Here is a 17,554-nt window from a genome sequence, read left to right on the forward strand (position 1 = left end):
CGTATACGCGACTTTCGGCAGGCCGCTCGTGTTGTGCACGAACACCGGGATGCGGTTCACGTGACCCGGGTCCTCGGCAATCGACAGGTTGAAGTGCTGGCGGTCACTCACGAACGATACCCAATAACCACACTGCGCATCGGCCGCCGCGTCCGTGGAGTCTACGCTGCGGGTGGGCGGCACGCTCAACACCCGCATGCGAACGCGCTCGAAGCGGCTCACGAATTCGCTCAGCTCGCCGCCAACGCCGCAGTGCACGCTGCGGGTGGGCGGCACGCTCAAAGCCTGCATGCGAACGCGCTCGAAGCGGCTCACGAATTCGCTCAGCTCGCCGCCACCGCCGCAGTGCACGCTGCGGGTGGGCGGCACCCTCAAAGCCTGCATGCGAACGCGCTCGAAGCGGCTCACGAATTCGCTCAGCTCGCCGCCACCGCCGCAGTGCACGCTGCGGGTGGGCGGCACGCTCAACGCCCGCATGCGAACGCGCTCGAAGCGGCTCACGAATTCGCTCAGCTCGCCGCCACCGCCGCAGTGCACGCTGCGGGTGGGCGGCACGCTCAAAGCCTGCATGCGAACGCGCTCGAAGCGGCTCACGAATTCGCTCAGCTCGCCGCCACCGCCGCAGTGCACGCTGCGGGTGGGCGGCACGCTCAAAGCCTGCATGCGAACGCGCTCGAAGCGGCTCACGAATTCGCTCAGCTCGCCGCCACCGCCGCAGTGCACGCTGGGGGTGGGCGGCACGCTCAAAGCCTGCATGCGAACGCGCTCGAAGCGGCTCACGAATTCGCTCAGCTCGCCGCCACCGCCGCAGTGCACGCTGCGGGTGGGCGGCACGCTCAAAGCCTGCATGCGAACGCGCTCGAAGCGGCTCACGAATTCGCTCAGCTCGCCGCCACCGCTGCAGTGCACGCTGCGGGTGGGCGGCACGCTCAAAGCCTGCATGCGAACGCGCTCGAAGCGGCTCACGAATTCGCTCAGCTCGCCGCCGCCGCCGCCGCCGCAGTGCATGCCCAGCGCTACGAGCGGCAGCCATAGCAGTAGCAGCTGCTACGACCGCCGGCCCTCCTCTTCCTCCTGCATGGAAATGGTTATGTTGAAGATAATGACGATGGTGACATCACTCCATCATGTCAGTAACACACTGTGAGGGGTGAGTAAATGAGCAGGAATTGAGTGACAAAAAGTCATACCCGACAAACTGAAAGCGCCTGAATTACGAACTTCTCGAAATTTAGACGAATAAATTGTGGACCCCACGCTTGGTGCATTGTGCACGTTCGCCCCAAATTATGCGCCGGACGTCACCAAAGTGTCTCTGAAAGAGCTTTTCCATTAGCTACCTCCGTTTTAAAATAAAACTGATTACAAGAACATTTGCTTACAGCCTGGTTGGTGCTGCATTGCTCATAAGGATGACAGCAGACACGCACAAAAAACAGACAGGACAGAATGCTGAATTTCAACTAACACTTCGTTATTGGGGGCAGCTTGCATATTCCTGCGAAGGCGCACACATTTTCTGCGAAAGTATGCGCTGTCATCCTTAAGAAAGTAGGGAATTAATATTTTGTGCTAGAGGCTAGGGCTGAAAGGTTGGTACGATGAAAAGTTAGAGCGTGGGATCTGAGTCTAGTACCGTCATCCTGACTGCAATGCCTACTGGTCCTTGTACAAATGCTGGCTTCCCACTGCAATCAGCTTTGCAGAGCGAGGTAAACATTGAGGACGAGGACAGTGTGCACGTATGGCGAAAATATTCACATTTAAATAAGGGTGTGCGAATATTCGAAAGTTCCGAACATCGCATTAAACAGCTATTCAACATTCATTCAGCAGAGTTGCACAGTGATTCGGCCTTCGACTCGAATAGCCGCCGTTCGTTAATACGATTGCGTTTGAATAGCTTTACGTATATTTCTAAATGTCAACCGCACTTAAATAAGCTGCAGTTTGGTGCAAAAGCGGACGGCATTATTAATCCCTGGGTCATAACATTGAAAGAACACATGAGAGCTCCCGTAATGTAGCAGTCTGCGTCCGAGAATTCGATCTTGATGGTCAATTTGTGATTTTATCGCTTTAACAAGGATGCGAAGTTTATTTCGTAGTAATAGTATGGTAAGGGCTGTTTAAGATTCGAAAGTTATTCGAAAAGTATTCAATATTCGATTCGATTCGGATCTAAAATCGGATCGATAAAGAAAAGAATCGGTAGACACCTTTCCGAACAAAGGTATGATGACGTACCACAGGAACTTCAAGAAGTACGTGGTGGCCGGCTCGCGGAAGGAGCGCGACTTGAGCAGACCCGGGTGGAGTGCATTGACGGTGACCCGCTCACCGCGCAGCTTGTCGGTCATCTCGTGGGCGAAGTACACGTTGTACAGCTTAAAGGCGGTACGCGCGGCTGTGCGTGTAGTGGTGCTTGAGGAAATGGTTGTGCGGGTCTAGGTGCACCCACACATGCACCAGGGAGGAGACGGCGACGACGCGCGACGGGGCGGAGCGCTTGAGCAGGTCCAGCAAGAGACCGGTAATGGTGCATCCAGACGACGGGCCAAACCGCTCTTTTCGCCCGCGGCCTCGCCGTCACGTGACCCTCCACTTCCGGTTGGGAGAGGCCGCGGGCGGCCCGGGTAGGGAGGGCGCGAGAAATCCCGAAAACATTTTCACGGGCCGCCCGTACCGGCCCTCGACGGCGGACCGCGCGCTCGCGGGGGTGGTGTGTCAACAAAACCGGGTTTTTTATTATCTTTTTTTGGTAGCTGGGCACGCGGGCGGCTATTCGAACATGTGTTTCTGTTTGAAAACAAGCGCGCGGGATCATTCGCGTCATTTTTGCGGCCCAGTACTCGTTCTACCGTGCTTGTGTAAAGATGGCTACGTGGAGCGACGATGCTACGTTATACTTTCTCTCATTGGTGGAGCAGTTCCCGACACTTTTGAACGAATATATCTGCAGATCCTCGTCGTCCTCAACCGATAGCGCGAGAGCCATAGCCGCCAGGGATTTCTTTCGCGCAACCTCCATGTTCAAACTGACAACTTCCGTAGCGGTACGTTCTTTCCTCTTAGCTTTCGTGTTGTCACCTGGTATCAATTAGGTCTTTCGCGCGGTTCTTCTCAGTGTATTTCTTTCCGTCACTGCATTTTTTTTTTTGTTCGCATGCGAAGCGCTCCCGACTTTCGCCTGTAGGCAGTACCTTTTCCAATTTTCCGGCGCTTCCTATCCTCTTTTGTCTAGCTCCGTAGCCTTCGCTGCTCTTTCCTCCCTCTATTGTGACCTCTGTCAGCGACATCCACACGCCAACCCTTTGACTGACGCCACCAACCTCTTGGGAGGCCACACACCGTGCTCTGCCCGCTTTTACATGCGTTTGTTGATGTTGTTCGTTTCCTTAGTTTGTCAATTTTTTTTTGTACCATCACTCCTGGCTTTATTTGTTTGTTTCTTTCGCAAAATAGGCTTTCTGTTTCTGCCAGCTCTGTGTGTACTGCGCGAATAGACAGACGGCTGAGCGGAGCCTGGGGTCTTGAGGAGGCACGCGCACCGCGTGTGAAAGTCGCAGCGTCGCCCACCAAGCTGCGGCGAGAGGCTTGAACTAGCCTGGCCCACGCATCTCCCTCTCGTTTTGGTCCTCGCGTGTGTACGGCGCAAGCGGCCGGGCCCCTCGCGGCCCCGGCGTCACGTGACTCAGCCGCCCGCGGCGGGCGGCCCGTCGGCCCGTCGTCTGGATGCACCATAAGCAGCGCGTGTACCAAGTGGTCGCTCTGTATGGTCCTCTATAATCCAGCGTCTGTTGAAAGGGCTCCGTGCGACCGGCGTTGTTGACGAATAAGTCGAGCCGCGGCTCGTTCTCGACGATGTCGTTCGCCAGTCGCCACACCGAGGCCAGCAAACAGAAGTCGAGATACTTGAGCACGACGTCCAGGCCACCACTCGCCTCGATCACGGAGATGAGTGCTACCTGGCCCATCTGCGCACACGCGTGCGCATGGTACAGCATTAATGAGAGATGGGGAGAGGGTGGGGTCATCAAGTACATTTTTACATTCGCCTTCTATGGTGTTCGCACAAAATAAAACAGAATAAGGTAGACAACTCTCACATTGAATCGAGTGCGAATGAAGGCAGCTTTGCTGCTGTCTCAGCTGTCAAGCAGAGCTAGCAAACATTCAACGTTTAGCAACCCTACCCAGCATTAGCAGTCGGGGAGACCGGGGGAAGCATAGTGTGATACACTGTGATACCAACCTGCATGTTGCGGCATGTGAAGGTGAATGAGTCGGCCTCCTCGAGACACGAGCGCCTTGGCCGTCTGATAGCCGATTCCCGCGCTTCCGCCGCCGGTCACCAGAGCCGTCTTCTCGTCCAGTCTCGTGGCGCACCTGCATCACGTTCTGGTCAGTAGGCAGTACAGCCATGCGTGGAACGTGATCGTGAAAATGACGATCGTGACACGCACGGCCAACATAGTGCTCTCCCAGGCGATCTGCAGAAGCCACAGCAGCGCCGCGTTGCCGTCGCCCTCCGACATGGCGAATGGTTCGCCGCTACTGGTGATGACGGTGACGGTCCTCTTCTTGATGGCCCTCACACAGTAAGGAGTATGGGGCAAGAAGTGAGGTGCAGGATGTTTAAAATAGGGGCCCGAAAAGCTTAGGGAAACTAAGGGTAGTTTAGCTTAAAAGTAAACATCGAATAATTGAAAATGCTAAACGAGCAAGCGCACAGACTGGCCGCCGTTCTCTATGTTCCGACCATTCGTAGCGTTATGTCTTTTTCTCGGACACATGAGGAACGTCTAGATGTCCTGGCCCACCGTTCCAACTGCCGTACTTTGTTGAAGTTTGTGTGCGCAGCGCCAGCGCAAGGCACGTGGCAGGGTCATGAAGTCTTCCTCAGCCGTTGCTGCATCCAAACAGACCATATAAGTAATGGTATGGTCAAGTAGAGAAAAAAGAAAAATATAGAGAATGAAGGTAACGCATGATTGCCGTTGATGGCTTCTTGCAGAGTTGGCAAATCGGCTAGAATATCATGTTGACTCCAGCGCTACTTTCTCGTTACATAGAACTTCTATCTGAGCACGTTTGATAGCCAATTTTCTTAATATTTATAGAGAGTAAGTCACAAACGAGTGCGTTAATAAGGCGCGCACGCGGCCGCTTTCAGGTGACAGCGGGAAATCACGGCGCCAGCCATTCGCTCAACAAGCGCGCGCGCAACGAAAAAAAAACAACTAAAAATCACACCATCTCCCGCTAAAGGGGACCATGAGGCGATGCGAAGCAGTGTTTCGGAATGTAGAGCCCGAGTTTCAGAGGTGGAGTGGTGAGGGGGAAAGGGGAAGTAGAGAGGGGGAGGGGGACGGGAAGGGAAGGGGGAGGGGGAAGGGAAGGGGAGGTGATGTGGAGAGGGGGAGGGGAGAGGGGATGGGAGAGGGGAGTGGAGAGGGGAAAGGAGAGGTGGATGGGAAAGGGAAAGGGGAGAGGTGATGTGGAGAGGGGGATGGGAGAAGGTTTGCGCATGTGCAGTAAGGGTGGTCACGCCGCACACCACCACCACCACCCCCACCACCGGATTGAACTCCGCTATAAGATGCTTCACATCTAATAAAAGACGCCGCGCGCCAGGCGCGCCTCGCCTCCCCTCGTCCCCCCCCTCCCCCGCCCTCTAAACGGCCACCGTCGAATAACCACCGGCCACCGTCGGGAGTCTGGAAACATCACGAAAGAAAACATGATGCGACGCCGAGTGACGCCACCGCGAGTGGAACCGACGAGAAGAACCTCTCCCTTTCTCTAGCTTTGGCTGTGCTGCACGATAAAGAAAGCACCCAAAGCTACTGGAACCCGGTAGCGAGGAGATATAAGCGTGCAGCGAAGACAAATCAGTAGACGGTCCAGAGATGGTGAAGAAGTTCTGTTGAGTGTGGTTCCGTCGGCCAAGGAAGACGTGTTTTATGATGTGCGGTCAATCGATCGTCGATCTGGAAGAATCGGGTGATGACGCCGTGTGAGTAGTGAAAAGTTACGTGAGTGTTTCCTGGAAGAGAAGCATTGAAGTTACGTCCAAGAATTGGGGACTGGATACGTTGATGAATATTCAGGACTTTAAGTGTTGTTTATTAGGTTGTAATGCATAAAATCGCATTTGTAGCGCGCGATCTGTTTGTTTTGTTCCAGTTGTTTTAAACACCATCTAAGTTATATTGTGAGCTGTAATTGATACCAGCCGAGTGTGCATGTTTGTGTGATGCTTGTACTGCCTTAACTGAAAATATATTTTGTTGGTGTTATCAACTCTTGGCTCTGACTCGGTCTTTGGACCACAACTGGCGTTCGCTGGCGCAATAAAAGGACCTACTATAAATTGTCCGCGTTTCGTGGTGTGTTTCGGGAGTCCGATACGTCAACCCTTGGAATCTGTTCGGCGATTGCCACCCGATTAACGGGACAATTGACAGTGCTTCAATGACACGATTCGGAAGACAGGAAGATCCATACAACCTGAATGGAAGGAGGAAGAAATAATCCTAATATCCAAGCCAGGAAAACCAAAATCGCTCCAGAACCTCCGACCACTATCGTTAACCTCTTTCCTGGGTAAACTTTTCGAGAAGGTCATTCATACACGACTTGTAAAATACCTACAGGACAACAATCTGCTACAAAATTCTATGTTTGACAGTATAATAAGCACGCTGAAACAAGACCCATCAGCAGGGCCCCTCATTGGTCCTAGGTTGGTGGCAGATCTTGAGGAGTTTCTTTTTTATTGCGATAGCAATTACATGGACACCCTCGGCAGATTTTTGCCGTCGCCATCACCGTCATGTCCCGTATATGTATACGTATGTATAAATAAATAAAAGCCACAAATAAAAATAACTGCTCGACCGTGCATTCGAAACTGCGACCCCTCGCTCCGCAGCGCGCTGCCTTAGACAATTACGCCATGCGTTATTCGTTCTCCAGGATACTAACGGCAGAATGCGAACACACGCGGCGTTGGGTGAAATGCACGAGACGCCACAGGTGGTGAAATTAAAATTATGCGAGACGCGGGCCATGCTGCATCGTTGCCCGCGCTGCGTTTGCGTCGTATCGCTGGCGACCCACGCTAGTTTTCCATTTTGGTGTTGTAGCACCGCGCCACTCGTGGCCAGTCGGCAAGGAAAAAAGAAGAGCATCTCGTGGCTCGTGATGGCGTGAGCTAGTGGGAACGCTTTGGCTCTTGTAGGCTTACGCCACAGAAGTGAAGAAGCGAAATGGATGAACCAGAATCGCAATATATATCTTACACCGTGACCAGAATCCTGAGGCTAAAATTACAGTTCAAACACACAAGACACCCACGAAGAAAAGAAACGTGTGACACAAACTCTGACTAACAAATGCTTTATTCTTCCATACGCCAATGCATAGCTCAAGGCAACCTGACCGCACATCCGCACACAATAGTTCTAAACCAAAACGTGTAACAAGGAGTGTATTATATATACACGAAGACATGACATCATATTCAGATGGGTGCAGGGACAAAGAAGTAAAAATGTAAGCGGGACAAAGAAGTGCGTTTGCGCTGTAATTTTGGCCTCAGGTATGTGTACCAACTAGAACCAAATGAAAATTTTTTTTAGTGACCAGAATCGACGCCCGTACTGCCAAGCGCCGTCTTTATTTTTTTCTCTTGAGATCGCGCGCTGTCCGGTTTTGTTTGCCGCCCAAAGGAAGGCGCTGCAGGGTCTTGGGACAACGCGAGCGCAAGTCCGAGAGTGGCTTGCGTTCTGCGCATGCGTCCTGGCGGCTCGTAAATTCCTTGGGTCCCCACTTCTAAAACTCTCTGGTGTTTCGCCGGAGTTGGGATGTGCGTCTCCGATTTGTACATTGACATGCAGGGCGTGGTCGACCGTCCTCGCGCGCTTATCTCTTAAAGGGGGAGTTTTGTACGTCTTGTACTTTCACCACAAAGTTTGCGTTGAAGCTATAGGCCGCACGAAGGTCACTTTGCTCGCTGCAGCGGCCGCGTTGGCGAAAGGAGTGAGCTGCTAGGTATAAGAGCCATAGTATGGGCTAGATGATGTAACAACTGTGATAGTTCGCGCTCGTTCTATGTATACCTGTGCGTTCTTTTCTTGCGTCCTTCTTTGTGTTTGAGTAGCGCGCTGCAAGTATCGAGCTGCTTGCCGTTCTTCCTGTGAAATTCGTATTCTTTGCTATTGCGTTCACTGCTTCGCCCTTGAGGCGAAACTGCGACTTTTTTTATTTAATCCAAAAGTTTGCCCAACGGCATACACAAATATATAAATGGCGGCCGATTTCCGCGATATACATCAAAATTACTCTATGGCTGGGCCCATAAATCCGCGAATCATAGTCCGGTGGTCTCGTTGGAGGAAGGCCCGCTGTTTTCAGGTAGCGCCATCGTATCCGGTTCAGGCCAGGGCATATCCATAACAAGTGCTTGATGGTAGCCCCGGACGCTTCAGTTGTACAGTATGGGAAAGTATCCCCAAATGGTCTATAGAGATATTGTGGCCATGCATATGTGACCGACGCAGTAAGTGCCGCCCTCACACAGTCTCCGCAGCACCACCTCCTCCTGGCGGGTAAGGCCACCTGGGAGGCTTGAGCGGTACAGTGGAAAAAATTTTGTGTGGTGCGGCGGAGAATATTGTTGCGGTGGAGGAAATCACCCCGGGGGTCACTTGTAAAAGGTGCTTCCAGAGCACTCAATGCTCTGGAAGCACGTGTCAGCTTATAAATGAGCAGAAATAGTGTCCCGTGGAATCTACTGTATCCGAATCCGACCGGGAATATGTGCAATTATGTGGTGTATTTCGTCTGCGAAGGCATGGGCGTTGTTCTAGTTTCATCGCTGCTAACAGCGCGGCTAACGTGGACGAATAAAAGAAAGATACACACGACATTAAGTAGGATGGAATAGTGGGCAAGTTGGTATAGATTCATCGCGGCTAACAGCACGACTAAAGCGGAATTCTTCGTCCGCAGTAGCAGCTCTGTTAGTCACGATTAATCTATACCAGCTCGGTCAGCATTACATCCCACTAGTACTACGCATTGTAGTACGGAAGATGCATGGTGGCCACATCCGGAAGGTATACTTGCATTTTCTCGGATATGATTTTTAGTCATTCAGTTACTGCTCTTTACTCATCCTTCATAGTGGGTTACTGTCATCATCGAATATCATTATCATCGTCGTCGTCAACATAGCCATCTCCGCGCAGGAGGAAGAGAAGGGCAGGCAGGTAGCCAGGCGGGGCCGCGACATGGGCCGGGGGCGGCGGTCGCAGCGGCTGCTACTGCCATGGCTGCTGCTCGTAGCGCTGTGCGTGCACTGCGGCGGCGGCGAGCTGAGCGAATTCGTGAGCCGTTTCGAGCGCGTTCGCATGCAGGCGTTCAGCGTGCCACCCACCCGCAGCGTAGACGCCATGGACGTGGCTGCCGACGCGCAGGGTGGCTATCGGGTCTCGTTCATGGCCTATGGTCAGCACTTCAACCTATCTCTGGCCGAGGACCCGCGCCACGTGAACCGCATCCCGGTCTTCGTGCACAACACGAGCGGCGTGTCGAAAGTCGCGTACGAGGCCGACTACAGCCTCTACATCGGCCGCCTCGAAGACAACCCGCGCTCCGAAGTGATGGGCTACTTCCGCGACGGCGTCTTCGACGGCGTCATACGGACCGAGAACAACGTCTACTTCGTCGAGCCAGCCGACAATTTCTTTCTGAAGAAGCAGAACTACGACGCTGTCGTCTACTCCGGTATGGAGGTAATGGCGCCCGACTGCGTCACCATGAAAGGCGGAGTGCGCGCCTGCTTTCAGAACACGACTCGCGCCGCCATTGGCCCCTCCAAGCAGCTGCAGCGGCTGTCGCCCGAAGCAGACCTCCTGACTCGCATGAGCGCTCAAAGAATGCGCTCCACATCGTCCAGCGGCACTTCCTCGGGCCTGCGTGTATGCGGCGTTGAGCTGCTGGCCGACCACTCGTTCTTTCGATCGCGCAACCGTAACGTTAATCTGGTAGTGCAGGAGATGATTCTGCACTTGCACTACGCGGATCTGGTGTTCCGTAACACCGACTTCCAGCTGCCGTTCCGCGTGGGGCTCATTCCCGAGAAGGTTACCATCTTTGCCGAGCCCAGCAGCAAGGGCTACCCCTTGGGCCAGGAAGACTTGTCGGCCAAGGATTACCTGGCAAGCTTCTCGTTCTACGTGCAGCGACACTGCCTGGTCGTGGGCTTCTCCCACCGTCCGTTCGAAAGCAACACGCTGGGCATCTCGTTCGTGGCCAACCCAGACCCCGAGGGCCCCGTGGGAGGCATTTGTGAGCTGCCCATGCGCTTTATCGACCAGGACACCATACATAGCTTCAACATCGCCTCCATCACGACGAGCACTTCGAACCGCAAGCGGGTTCCGCACGGAGTCTCGTTCGGTACGGTGACGCACGAGATCGGCCACAGCTTCGGCTCGCCGCACGACCCGGCCGCCGACCCGGCGTGTCACCCGATCGGCAAGTCGGGCTTCTACATCATGGTCAAGTACTCGGTGGACGGCTCCCTGCCCAACCACCGGGCCTTCTCTCCGTGCTCAGTGCGCGACATGCGCAAGGTGCTGCGCGCCAAGGGCACCTGCCTGGCCGAAGACGGCGCGCGCTGCGGCAATGGCATCATTGAGCCGGGCGAGGAGTGCGATTGTGGCTCGGAAGCCACCTGCGACACCTTGGACCCTTGCTGCTCGCCGGCGCCGTCGGCTTCCCAGCTTCATGAGACCCTGCTGCCGCCTCAGCGGGACCAGCCCTGCACCGTGCGACGCACCGGTGGCTCCACTTGCTCGCCGCGATCGTCGGCCTGCTGCAACGACCAGTGCGGTGCGACGCTACTGCGCGCCGCTTCCAACGCGTCGTGTCGGCCTTTCGACGAGTGCATGGCGTCCGGCGTGTGCGACGACAAGGGCGTGTGCCGACCGCTGACGGCGCGCGCTGACGGATATCCGTGCCGGGGCACCAAAAAGACTTGTCGCAACGGCAAGTGCCAATCCACCCCCTGCCAGGACCGGGGACTGCTAGACTGCGTGTGTGTGGACGAAGGGCGCTTCGGGCACGACGAGTGTCACATATGCTGCCGCAACGGATCGCGCGGCGCCTGCCTGCCCGCCATCGAGCACGGCGTCAAATCACTCGATGGCCGCCTCTTCGTGCAGCGCTCGGACTTCTTTTGCCACGGCCGGCGCGGACAGTGCGACGGATTCGGCATGTGCATAGTCTCGCCCATGATATCGCACAGTAGCAGCAGCAAGTCGGCGGCAGCGCTTATGCTGCTGACGCCCGTAGCGAACTTCGTACCGCTGCTGCTTCTTCTTCTGCCGCCGTTTCTGGGCAGGCAACAATAAAAATCGTTGCTCGAGTAGCCATCAAATCGTAATATGCCAGATATATCAAAGCGTATTAGGCAGATATATGGTCTGACATAGTCCTACATCTCTGCCTTTTCGCTGGCGTAGCGATTAAGCTACGTCGGCGCAAATGGACAACTTATAGCCTGGCGTGACAGCGTAGCCAGCGCCTACGGCTGCACTCGGCGTGCCCAGCACGACCGGCGTGGAGATAGATGGATATACCAGAGAAAATTCGATGTTCTAAGCACATTTCAAGCAATACAGCCGTCCTCGTGGCTTCTACGACACCGTCAGTACGTCCTCAGGAGGACATTCGAGGGATTTCCCTAAAAACACGTATTTCAGAACTTTCTGAAGACGACCCGTCGTCCAAGAAAAGTCCACTGCGGGAAATTTTATCGCGAAAGCGTTAAAGAGCTCGTTTCGCAGAAATTCCGGTGTCGGCGTCGACGTCGTCGGCTGTGAGCGAAAAATCATCTTGTCCGTGACCGAAAAATCGAGAAAGATGCAAATAAAATAAAAATTACACCATCTCCCACTAAAGGGAACCATGTGGGGATGCGAAGCAGCGCATGGGTCGACTTAAAGTTCCGTTCATCATGTTAACGCGTCCTTGCAAGTGGAGCCCACCATGAATTCACTGTAGTTGCTGTTGCTGTTACTCGTCCCGAACTCTTTGTTGGAGCACGCCCGCGGGTTCATCGCGCGTCTGCAGAATCTCCTTCCCCGACGCCATCACGTGATTGCTGAGAGAGTGTAAGGGGGAGAGGCCACAGCGTCTCACCCAGCCCCTTACACAGGTCCGAACGCGCTAGCGCGTGCCAGCGCGTTCTGGCTAAGGTACAACGCGTTGGTTCATCGCGCGTCTGCAGAATCTCGTTCCCCGACGCCATCACATGATTGTAAGGGGGAGAGGCCACAGCGGCTTACCCAAGCCCTTACACAGGCCCGAACGCGCTAGCGCGTGCCAGCACACGTGGTTTTGTCTGCGTTACGCCAAGCAAGGACAGCATACGGCGGCCCGGGCCCCTAAAGTGCTCTGCACGTATCATCATCAAGGCGGTCGAAGGACAACAGGAAGAATACTTCTTGGCGCAAACGCGCGCTCAGATGGCTATAATAGGTGGTAGAAAGCGAACGCCACCACCGGACACAGCCCCGAGCAAATGCTGCTTCGCATCTAAAAACGCCAGGCCTGCGCGGAATGCACAGCACAGTCACAGCGAAAGCTGGAAGAGCGGCATTTCTAGAGCCCGTTATAAACTATCTTGTGGCTACTAATACAAGTACACTAGCAACGTACCCACTACGCCACAAATCATAACTTTTGTGAAGTTGGGAAGCACCCACCACGACATTATTCGTCATTCTGCGTAGAAGCGAGGTACCATTTGTAAGGCATTATGCGTACTTTGCTGCTGCTACGGTTGACGACGATGAAGAATTGTCGCTGAGCCCTTTGTAATGTGTTGGAGTCTTTAAACGACCCACTAGTTACGTAATTCGCATTGTTTGACGCCCGGTCGTTATTTAACTCTCCCACCACACTTTGTAACACCTTAACGTGAGAAAGAGAGAGAGGGAATTACCTTTATTGAGACCCTGAGTAAATGGATCATTCCTTGGCAACCAATAGAAGTGCACTTGCGAGGAACCCACTACGCTATAAATCATAATCTTTGTGAAGTAGAGAAGCAGCCACTATGCAATTTTCCGTCATTCTGCGCAGAACCGTGGTACCCGCTAAACACCTGTAAGGCATTGTGTGCACTTTGTTGGCGCTGGGGCTGATGACGATGAAGAATTATGGCAGAGCCCTTCGTAATGGGATGGAAGCATTCGACAGCCCACTCGTTGCGCAATTCGCATTGTGTGACGTCTGGTTACAGAATTCGCGTTGTGTGACGCCTGGTTGTTATCTTGCCCTTCTATCACGATATGTTACACATGTTAATGTGGTTCCCACCCGACATGAAGCCTGTACAGAATCTTTTTGCAAAGTATTTTGAAGCACCGGCATAGCTCTGAGGTAGAATACTGGGCTCCCACGCAGAGGGCCCAATTTCGAACCTCGTTTCATCAAGGATATTTTTTCTTATTTAGTTTTTCTTTTCTTATTTCGCGCGATAGTGGTTATGGACAACTGCGGCGGCGGCGGCGGCGGACAACTACTGCGCCAAAAACGGCCCTTGTGATCTCATAACAGCTTTCACTGTAAAAAATTGGCAGATCCCACGCGTTGTGGGAATCGGTTTCATGCGAAGCAGCCAGCGAGTACTTCTATGCTGTATTTTATGGCTTTGAGCCAAGCGTTACGAGGTGGACTTTCTTTTTGCTGCCAGACCTGCGAGGATACAGCCCGCTATCATCGGTAGCAGTACAACCAGGTACAACCAACAAACACCACCCACAAGCATTCTTTTTTTTTTGTTAGTAGGGCGGCATCTGAGCGGTGCAATCACAGATAAACGTCTTAACTTTCTCGAACAGCTGCACGCGGCGTACTGCAGCGAGGCGTACCAGGATTATCCGGACCTGCTTGTTACCGATGAGCAGCTGCGTGTGGTGACAGATGACGCCTTCCACTACAGGATTCAGTGAGTGCGCCTCATGCGATATTTTTTCACTGGGACTTGCTACGAAACGGCCCACAATCATCGATAAGAAGTTACCTAACGGACGCTGTACCCCAGACATTTCTTTCATAGCGAACCTGTTTAAGCTAGCCGTAACTTGTGCGGCCAGCGTTTATGTGCCGTGCAGCCTACGCCAAAACTATCATCATCATAAACGCGCATGTGCCACAGAAATTGGGTAAGTCGCACTAGTCACCAGAACCGTTAAATGGGCAAGCTGGTGTACTTCCATGCGCGACATGGCGCCTGTATAGGGTCTTTTTGCAAATGACGTTCAAGCACCAGGGTGGCTCGGTGGTAGAATACCCGAGTGCCACGCAGAGGGCGCAGTTTAAAATCTCTTTCGATCCGAGATACGTTTTTTCTTTCATTTTATTTTTATTGCGATAGCAATTATATGGACAGTCTCGGCTGGATTTTGCCGTCGCCGTCGCCGTCGCCGCCGTCATGCACCGTATATGTACAAGTATGTATATATATATAAAAGCCCCAAAGAAAAAAACTCAGAAAAATGCTTCCGAACCGCGGAATCGAACCAAGGACCTCTTGCTCCACAGCGAGTGGCGCTATCCACTACGCCACGAAACGCAGATCCTCCACGTAGCTAACGGCGAGCGTTATATACATACCCTTTACCGCTGGACGGACTCGGAGACGGCAGGCGATAATAAGCGTTTCTTCATTACCAGCGAGATGGCGCTATCAGCGCGACGGGCGCATTTAAAAGTCGTCGTCGAGCTCGCTCGCTTCTTATATTTGCGCAGCGAGAACATTGCCCTTCCGTTGTCTGCTCGCGCGGGTTTCTCGCGGTGAGGGGAAGAGGAATGTTTCACGCTTTCACCGTGTTGTCCGCGCTCATGTTACCGAGCGTACGAAAGTCACTCGAGCTGAAGGGACGCCGCTAAACGAACAAACAGAAGATGAGCGCGAGCTATCAAGTGTCAGCTCGACAGTTGAAGCACGCTAGTTTCCTTCGCTGCTTCGGCCGCCTTTGCAGCAGGAACGCTGTTCAAACTGAGAGTATCCATTGGCGAGCCTCACTTCGTATAGCATTAATTTCTTGCTATCGCATTCATTGCTTCGCCCTTGCGGCGAAACTGTGACTTTTTCATGTCTATTGTTTACGCCGACGCCAACGGTGACGCCGCTCAACGCAGGAACTCTGCACTCTAAAAGAACACTGAAGTGCTTGTCCTGTGCTTCAGTGCTCTTTCTTTCGTTGTCTTGTGTCGAATAAGCGCTATCCAGTATCTAAGCGTAGTTGGTGCCCCTCCTCTCCTCCATTCCCTCCTCGTCACCCTCACTTCCATTTCTCATCATTTTGCTATACTCTAGTATGCACGGCTTTCCTATGTTTTACCCTCTCCCCTCCTCCTTTCACTTCTCCTCACCTCCCTTTCCCGTCTCATTTCTATGATATTTTTATTTTATTTATGAGTACCTTACAGCGCCCTCGTGGGGCATTGTGTAAGGGGGGCAATACAGCATGTACAAAAAAAGATATAAATATACATAGGTGAAATACAGATTATTACAGATGTAACTGAACACACGAACATAGAAATGCAAAATATACTAAAACAGCGAAATGTACTGTCTAAAGGCGTTAAACTTCTTTCATGTGCTTTCTTTCATTCTCTTTGTTTTTCTTTCTTTGTCTCTCTCCGTTTCTTTCTTTTTCTTCCGTTCTCTCTTTCTCTGTGTTTCTTTCTCTCTCTCTCTGTATCTCTTTCTTTCTCTTTCTCTGTATTTTTTCTCGTTCTCTCGTCCATAGCAACGCAATCATAGGGTTCCCATAAATGCTTGTTTTTTTGCTAGCGTGCCTGGATAGCCAAGTGGTTCCGACGATCGACTTCGTCCGCGGATTCGAATCCAGCCATGCCAGGAAATTTTATTTTGTTCTATTTATTTCTTCTCCTCCACTTTTCTTCCTCCAGCACGTTGCTAAGCGACGCGAGATACACGCCCTGGTTATAACTTTGACGGTAGAGGGTGTTCATGATGACGATAGTTCGAAGGTAGGGGCCGTTCATGATCCGCTTATAAAAACACCGTTCATGATGATGATAGTTCTTTGTTAACGCCGCAAGGGGTTTCGCCAAGCTGAAACGGCTCGGCTCCGCTGTGAAAACAAAAAGACGAAACTTATGCACTTTCATCAGCTGGGAACTGCTTCCCCCCTGCGCAAACGAGCACGTCATGAACACCTGTGGTGCAGTCTCACGTTGGCGCATAGCTGCCTTCAGTTTTACTCCCGATTTTTCATTTTAAGTCTAAGGGCAAAGGAGCCCAATAAGGCAGCATACGAAAACAGAAGGCGTTGATCTGCAGGTAGAGCTGTCACTGGAACCAAACTTATGAAGGCACACCTAGCTTAAGTCAACCTGATAAGCCTCCGTGCTAGAACTGGTCACTTTTCAAGGTTTGAGTTGTTATCCAAACAGCTTTACTTAAAAACTAGGCAATAAATTTTGCTGCAAAAATGAAATTAAGTTTCCATTCTATCATTTAAGCAAATGACTATAAGATAAAGGAAATTATTTTAATGGTGCCGTTAAATGCCTCCTAAGAATTCATGATCTGCCAAGGGACAAGTTCAACCAAAAGAAGCACTGACATCCAGGGAATTTAAATAATTAATGAGAAATCTACGCCGAACTCCTTGGGGAGTATTCTCAATGATCCGCAAGCGCGGAATTTTACTGTAGCTTGAAGCTTTCCTATGAGCGTTGTTCTTGGTTGTCATGGGCGGGACGCCTTTCATATTCCTCTTAGCTCTCGTCAGCGTCTGATACGTTCCTACAGCATCCAGAGACCACCAAAACGTGACTTTGACAGTAAATTTTACTTGTGCGTACGATCCTCCATATCGGCTCTACATCTTTTCCTTGAGATATCTTTTGAATGCGTGAGAATTCCTATGCCGACTCAACCATGAAACAGTCCGTCGGTCCATCCATCGACCCGCCCGTCCCTCTGTCACATAAGACAATAATCGCTATAAAGAAGTGAATGTATGAAAAAAATTCTTAGTGTTGACGTTCTTAGAACCAGGCTTTGAACCCCATGATATGCACTCAAGTGCCATTTCATAGCAGTGTTCATATTTCCGCTACAGTCAAGAAGCACTCCTTGTTCGACGAGTTTTAAGCTATTAACGTCTCCATCAGCCGCCGAATTTCTCTCTTCTTTGGTTTTGCATCATATGTTGTTTATAGTTTGACTGTTCAGTAGCACCAGTTATACTTAGTATTGGACAAAATAAATATGATTGATGAAACCGTTATGTAGTCGTGTTTTTCTTCTTTGCTCCACCTTCCATACAAATAAACGGAGCCAATACTCTATGTAATGGAAGGTGTAACTGTGTAAATTGTATATGAGTTTTAGTCAAGAAAAGTGGTCTCAGCGTCATTGCTCAGCGCCTCAGCAGTATCGCCATCGGCATGAGCTCGCAGCTGCTGCGCTTGGCCGAACGCTGCTGAC

At 52.1% G+C, this 17,554-nt stretch overlaps 2 protein-coding genes across 2 annotated transcripts; one reads left to right on the plus strand and one right to left on the minus strand.

The window, feature by feature from the left end:
* Positions 1-1,016: 1,016 nt before the first annotated feature.
* Positions 1,017-4,538, minus strand: LOC119394847 (uncharacterized). Its single transcript, XM_037662150.1, has 4 exons — positions 4,467-4,538; positions 3,760-3,977; positions 2,248-2,424; positions 1,017-1,074 (listed from the first exon to the last, which is right to left on the minus strand). Exons 1-4 carry the CDS (start codon positions 4,536-4,538, stop codon positions 1,017-1,019), a joined length of 525 nt encoding a protein of 174 aa, XP_037518078.1.
* On the plus strand, positions 4,537-14,033 carry LOC119394848 (disintegrin and metalloproteinase domain-containing protein 10). The gene is made up of 3 exons (XM_037662151.2): positions 4,537-4,601; positions 9,194-11,363; positions 13,923-14,033. The coding sequence occupies exons 1-3, from the start codon at positions 4,537-4,539 to the stop codon at positions 14,031-14,033; spliced, it is 2,346 nt and encodes a 781-aa protein (XP_037518079.2).
* Positions 14,034-17,554: the final 3,521 nt, after the last annotated feature.

The sequence above is a fragment of the Rhipicephalus sanguineus genome, chromosome 5 (genome assembly GCF_013339695.2).
Source record: "Rhipicephalus sanguineus isolate Rsan-2018 chromosome 5, BIME_Rsan_1.4, whole genome shotgun sequence".
NCBI classification, from domain to species: Eukaryota; Metazoa; Arthropoda; class Arachnida; order Ixodida; family Ixodidae; genus Rhipicephalus; species Rhipicephalus sanguineus.

Bases quoted from the DNA above. Each gene is read 5' to 3' on its own strand.
- LOC119394848 (XM_037662151.2), top strand. From the start codon at position 4,537: ATGGCGAATGGTTCGCCGCTACTGGTGATGACGGTGACGGTCCTCTTC. The intron at 4,602-9,193 runs GTAAGGAGTATG...CATCCTTCATAG, and splicing joins TTCTTGATGGCCCTCACACA to TGGGTTACTGTCATCATCGA. The intron at 11,364-13,922 runs GTAGCGAACTTC...TTTCTCGAACAG, and splicing joins CGCTTATGCTGCTGACGCCC to CTGCACGCGGCGTACTGCAG.
- LOC119394847 (XM_037662150.1), bottom strand. From the start codon at position 4,538: ATGTCGGAGGGCGACGGCAACGCGGCGCTGCTGTGGCTTCTGCAGATC. The intron at 3,978-4,466 runs GTGCGTGTCACG...GCGTGTGCGCAG, and splicing joins GGGAGAGCACTATGTTGGCC to ATGGGCCAGGTAGCACTCAT. The intron at 1,075-2,247 runs GTACGTCATCAT...ATTTCCATGCAG, and splicing joins TACTTCTTGAAGTTCCTGTG to GAGGAAGAGGAGGGCCGGCG.